This window comes from Arachis ipaensis, chromosome B01 (genome assembly GCF_000816755.2).
Source record: "Arachis ipaensis cultivar K30076 chromosome B01, Araip1.1, whole genome shotgun sequence".
Classification (NCBI taxonomy): Eukaryota; Viridiplantae; Streptophyta; class Magnoliopsida; order Fabales; family Fabaceae; genus Arachis; species Arachis ipaensis.
In genome coordinates, this window is record NC_029785.2 from 130,993,084 (window position 1) to 130,999,697 (window position 6,614).

At 31.9% G+C, this 6,614-nt stretch overlaps 2 protein-coding genes across 2 annotated transcripts in view; both read left to right on the forward strand.

Moving 5' to 3' along the window:
* On the forward strand, positions 673 to 2,045 carry LOC107639031 (3-oxo-Delta(4,5)-steroid 5-beta-reductase-like). The gene has a single exon (XM_016342444.2). It carries the CDS (start codon positions 760 to 762, stop codon positions 1,885 to 1,887), a length of 1,128 nt encoding a protein of 375 aa, XP_016197930.1. The 5' UTR covers positions 673 to 759; the 3' UTR covers positions 1,888 to 2,045.
* Positions 678 to 6,614, forward strand: part of LOC107639039 (3-oxo-Delta(4,5)-steroid 5-beta-reductase) — a 20,202-nt gene continuing 14,265 nt past the window's right edge. Inside the window, exon 1 of the mRNA XM_016342456.2 lies at positions 678 to 706. The gene's annotated coding sequence lies outside the window, so the exon portion shown is untranslated. The remainder of the gene's footprint in view (positions 707 to 6,614) is intronic.

Consider the following 6,614-nt stretch of genomic DNA (forward strand, 5'->3'; position numbering starts at 1 on the left):
GAATAAGGGGAATAAGGGTTTAAAACCTTAGGATGCGATTAGGGTTAGAGTTGAGAAATTCTCAACTTGCAAATAAGATAAAGTAAAATTTTAAAAAAAAATTTCAATTCACGAATAAGATTAAGATATAGAATCCAAACCCTACCCTACTCTAATCATTGCCCGCCCTAAATCTAATTGGTTTAATTAACGATTAGGTTATGACAACTATCATCCGAACCTCCTCATCCACATACATCTATTCTTTCAAGTCAGCTAGATTTGATAATGGTTAAAGCATGTGAAAGTTTCGTGGCTTTAGGAAACACCTCTTTTGTGGCAGGCATTGCAACACAAAAGATATGTTTAATTATTATTTGTCAGTTTTAATAATTTTTATTGATTTAATTTAATTTATATTTATTTTATCTTCTAAATATATATTAAAAATTTAATAAATTATTGTTTAAATAATCAAATCAAATAGTTTTTATATTTTTATTTTTTTGAATTTGAGTTTCACTCCTAATTAAAAAAAAAATATCTATTAAAAAATATTAATAAATATCATAATCTTAAAAAGAAAATTTATTTGCTGTAATTTAATGGAAAGTAATCAAAGTATCTGTATCTTTCTCTTATAACTTTAAAGATCTTCAATGTACAATTGAGAAGGAGAGAGTGTATATATATAGAGAGAGTAATTTCAACATATCAGATTCAGATTTACTAATACTATAGTAAACAATTAAACATCAATAATTCACTTCCTTTGTATTCATGGAGAACCAACATTATGTAGCGCTTATAGTTGGAGTCACAGGTATGGTTGGGCTTAACATAGCCCAAGCCTTGAAGAAGCCCGACTGCAAGGGAGGCCCATGGAAGGTTTACGGAGCAGCCCGCCGTCCCCCGCCCGCCACCTGGTTTCCTGCTTCCATCGTGGATGATTTCATCAGCTTCGACGCCGTCGATGCCGCCACCACACAAGCCAGCCTCTCCCCCATAGCCCACGAGGTCACACACCTCTTCTGGGTAGCTCTTCAGTTTCAGGAAGACGAAGAAGCCAACATTGCCACCAACAAAGGCATGCTCCACAACGTTCTCACCACACTCAAATCTTCCCCTGCTTCCCGCCTCACCCACGTAACCCTCCAAACCGGGACAAAACACTACATGGGCCCAATCTTTGACCCGGCCCGGTCAACTCAACTCTTGAGCCATGATCCCCCGTTTCACGAGGACATGCCCCGACTACCGTACCCAAACTTCTACTACGCTCAGGAGGATCTCCTTGCGTCCCACGCGCCTTCTCTGACGTACTCCGTTCACCGCTCCTCCATCATAATCGGCGCGTCTTCAAGGAGTGCAATCAACGCGCTGGTTAAGCTTGGGGCTTATGCCGCGGTTTGCCGCCACCTTAGGTTGCCGTTTCGTTACCCGGGAACACGGTACACGTGGGAGCATTTTTGCGACATGACAGACTCCGAGGTGTTAGCCCAGCAGCACGTGTGGGCAGCGGTTACGGACAAGGCCAAGAATCAAGCGTTCAATTGCACCAATGGTGACTTGTTTACGTGGAAGAGAATGTGGAAAGTGCTGAGTGAGTTGTTTGATGTTGAGTTTGTTGGGTTTGGTGAGAATGATGAAGATAGGGTTGATGTGGTGGAGTTTATGAGAGACAAAGACGAGATTTGGGATGAGATTGTGGAAAAGTATGGACTTGTCAAGACTAAGCTAAAGGAGTTTGCATATTATGAAGCCTTGAAAGTAGTCTTACATTTTGATTTTCAACATGTGTCTAGCATGAATAAGAGTAAGGAATACGGTTTCTTTGGCCACGCCAACACCTTCAAAAGGGTCACATTCTGGGTTCACAAACTGCGTTTCATGAAGATCATACCCTAGCTATAGTAATATAGATATATCTTATCAGTCTATTGTTATGGTGAAAATAAAACGCAACAAGCTAGGGGATTCCCTTTATTCCAGCAATTAAATACAACTATATGTGATGAACTTTAATCAACTATTGAAAGCATGCCCAGTTGATGTTAGAAACTTCTTATTTTATTTATTTTTTAAAAATTGTCCTCTCATTATAGAATGGTGTCTAGCCCAGCCTTTTTGAGAGTTCATATATCATCATCAAGATAGGCCAAAGTTAGCTAACATTAGCTACTCCTGGGAAGAAAACCATATTTGGCAAATTGATAAACTCAGTAACTAGAAGTTAATTTTTTAGACATTATCGTAATTAGTATATTAATAAATAAGAATACTAATGGTATACTAAAATCAATAAATTAATACATACACACACATATATATATATATATATTATTTTTAATATATATTTTATATTAATAATTAATTTTAATAACTAATTTTAATGGCATTGTTTTTTATATTAAACTTGAATAAACATGTTTGTATTATATTACAATCTTATTTAGTTGGATGAATATAAGTTCATACTTATTGAATTGAATTCTTAGTAGAAATAGACTGAAATTTATTCTTCTTTTTTTTCTCTATTTGTTGGTTTTATTCCTCTAAAAAAGTAAAACAAGAATATATATAAGAAAATAAAATAAGAAAGAGAAGATGAAAAAAAGAAAAGAAAAAAGAAGACAAAGTAGAAGATGAGAAGGAAGGGAAAGAAAAGTTTTGAATTGTGTGCACCGAATTTAAATCGATAATGCACCGAAATTCCTTAATGATGACGATACACAAATAAACTTATCAGTTTAAAATAAGCTCAGAAGACCAGAATACACCGAAATTAAACTCAGAATACACCGAAATTAAATCCATAATGTTCCGAAATTACGATACACAAATAAATTTGGTTCAAAATAAGCACAAATCAAGTGCACCTTATTTAAATCCAAAATGGACCAAAATTACTTAATGATGACAACCAAGGTTGCGAAAACTAGTCCAATAGTTCCATCAGGGTCAAATCGTAGTTGAATTTGTTTAATTAAATATACAATAAAATCATTAAAAATTTAATATACAATTTTAAATATTTAAATTCAATTATTTTTAAACTAATAAAATTTAAAATTTTATCGTGTCACATAATAATTTGTTCATATTTTACCATTAAAAATTCACAATAAATTATTTTTAATTAATGTATAAGCTCTAATCAAGTTTAACTGCTTGACAATCAAGATAAGCACTTCAATAGAATCAGATGACAATTGTTATGAGCACAAGAAAGAAGAAAGTAATTCTTGTTATATAAAAAATAAAGAAATGAATTCAAAGACTTAGAATTGATACCAGAATTATTAAGAATCAATACACACTCATAATATTATTTTGAATTAAAAACTAAAATAGAGTAACTAACTAATCAATAATCTAATTGCTCTTCTTTTACTCTTCTTTGAACTGAATCTTGTTCTATTACATTTGCATTGTATCTTCAATATTAATCAAGTATTCAACAAAAAACTCAAAATTCAAAAATTTTTTAACATTCAAAGTCAGAGAATCAAAAAATAGAAAAACTAAACAAAAATTCAAATTTAGCACCTAAACTAAATTTAGAATTGCATCAGCAATAATTCTATTCAAAATACAAAATTATTTTAAAAAATCAGCAACTCAAAATAGTAAAATTATTTTAGAAAATTTAACAACACCAGCAATCATCATCCATCAAAATTTAACAAAATAAATAAACATGAACAAAAATAGAAAAATCAACAACTTAGAATCAGTCAAATTAACAAAATAAAACCTCAACCATCAAAATTCAGAATCCAAGATTGAACTTATGAATTATCACTATTTCTAAAAATTATATCAAAATTCTATTTAGTATTAGAAATTTAGAATGATTAATTCATATAATTAAAAAAATAAAAAAAATTAACTGAAAAACAAAAATTGAAGAACTCACTTTATTAATTCATATAATTAACAAAATAAAAAAATAATTGAAAAACTGAAGAACTTACTGCGGCACAGAAAGCAAAGAAGGCCTAGAGTCCACAGCGACAGAGACAAATTCTGGACAAGACAGAAGTGGCTGACGACATAAGCTTCGAACCGACCTTCCTATGACGACGACGACAAAAGCTTCGAGTGACGAGGGTGGCAACCGCTGGTGGTCACTGCCGGTGCCGATAGTGGTAGGGATGGTAGAGGCATTCCTTCTGCTCATTGGAGACTTGGAGAAAATTAGGGGTGGAGCTATGAAGGGAGAAGGAGAAGGAGAAGGAGAAGGAGAGCGAGGTGTTCCGCGTTTGTGAGGCTGGGTTTGGGAATTGCGGGACTGGGTTAGTGACTTAGGGTTTCTTTTTTTTTTTGGAGTCAAAACGACGCCGTTTCTGAACTTGGATTACAAAACCGGGCCTTTTAAAATCTGGCCGATTTTTTAATCGGTTTTTTACAAGACGGTTCTAGGGTCAAGTAGACTGGTTAGATGACCGGTTCTCGGTTAATCTGGTCGATCCGGTTCAATTTTCAGAACCTTGATAACGACTAACAAACTCAATTCAAAATAAGTACAAACCAAGTGCACCTTATTTTTATCTAGAAGGCATCGAAATTACTTAATAATAACGACGCACAAGCAAATTCCTCCTCCTCCTCCTTCTTCATCTTTTATTTCTTGTTTTACCTTCTCATAATTTTTATTGTTTTATTCTCTTAACAAAATTTAAAAAATTAAATAAATAAGAAGAAGAAACACATAATGCTGCAAAATCACTAGGAAGAGGAGGAGAAAAAGAAAAAAATGCAGCAATAAAAGAGAGACGATGAGGAGAAAATGCGCGATAACGATAATAACAATGATGATGGAGGAGAAGGAGGAGAAGGAGGAAAAGGAAGAAAACACACGATGATGATGATGATGATGATGATGATTGAAGAAGAAAATGAGGAAAAGAAAGGAGAAAAAAAAATTTAAATGAGAGGAAGAGGAAGAGAAAGAGGTGGTGGTAGTGGTGGTAATTACGATAACGAAAGAAAAAATGACGAAGAAGGAGGAGGATGAGAAGAACATGCACAACAGGAGTGAAGAAGAAAAAGAAGAAGAAGAAGTGATAGGAGTGAAGAACGTGCAAACAAAGAAAAGGAAGTTATATATAATCGCATGTTAAGTCAAAAGATTGTTAGAAAGAATAGCGTATGAAAGTAAATTAGGTTATTATATCAATTTGATTGAACTTAATTGATTAAATTACTTGGATATAGAATTTTATTATAATAAACAATGATAATTGGACAATTTAATTAGGAATACATTTTACGTACCTATCTTTTAACCAAAAATTAAGTAAAACGAAGTAGTTCATCATTAATCTTCTAATATTAAAAATGTTCTCCTTTTAAAATGACATAGTCAATAATGCTGAGGTGTGATTGTGTGAATGTTGTGTTAAAAAAGTATTTTCTCAAACCATGCTTTTAGGTAGTACCATAATGAGATTAGATTTTTTAAATTTTTTTTTAGATTCCTATGAAAATAAGTAATCCTCTACTTTTACTTTTGTGCAACAGACAAAGAGCGGGCGGCTTATAGTTGAAAATAAGAGACTTTTTTAAGTGTCTCACATATACTAATGCGATTAGAAAAGAAAGACAAAAGGTTACTCGAATAAGTATTTTTATACTAAATTTCCTTTTTTTAATCTTTAATTTTACATTTGGAAAATTGTGTATTCTTTTAATTCTTTATTTGACTGAAGACTTAATTAAACATTATTATAAATCTGGAATCACTTTATGTATATTCATTAAAAAACCTCACTCGTCCGTTATTTGTTATGAATCTTTTAGAATTAAGAAGAAGGAAGAAAAAGAAAGGAAGAAGAGGAAAGGAGGGACGGCGCCAATAAAATTTAGAATCGCCGTCGTCGCTGGAAATTAGAATCAGAAAAAGAATCACTGCGACTGCACTGAGCTCAGCTTCCTTACGACAACTTTCACTCTGTCATTTGCGTCACCACTGTCCAACTCCTCAACGAGTGTTGCATCGTCGTCGAAGTCATTCTCAACCACACTCTTGTCCTCGTACGTTGCTGTCACCATAACAATGGCGTCGTCTTCTGTCAGGTCTTTTCCATCACCATCACAATTGATTATTGTGTATTTAATAATATTAAAATACATAAAAAAATAAATTTTAAAAGAATATATTTAATTAAAAATATTGAGAGTTAGCATTACAAAATTAATATTACATTAACATAAAAAAATTAAAACTCAAATTAAAAAAATATTTAAAAGTTAAACTAAAATTCATTTTTAAACTTCGTTATAGTTTTTTTTGACAACCTTTACTTGCTACAATATTACGTTCCTCAGACACTAACATTACTTTTTAATAATGAGTAATTATCCAAATCAGTGAATCAAATATTTAAAATTAAACATTTTAATTTTTTAAGTTTTAAAATATACAAAATAGTTTTTAACATTTATTTTTGTTAGAGAATATAATCTCCTTCTCTTAATTAATAATGACGATTACTGATGTAAAACGTTAACTACACATAGTTGCTAAGTGTCCACATATATAATCTGAACAAATTAATTTCTAGAATAAAGTACAAAACAGTCTTCGAAAAATTTTAAAAAATCCCTAAAATTTTTTTAAAATATCAAAA

Excerpts from the sequence above, each read along its gene's own strand:
- LOC107639031 (XM_016342444.2), top strand. The coding sequence starts at position 760 with ATGGAGAACCAACATTATGTAGCGCTTATAGTTGGAGTCACAGGTATG.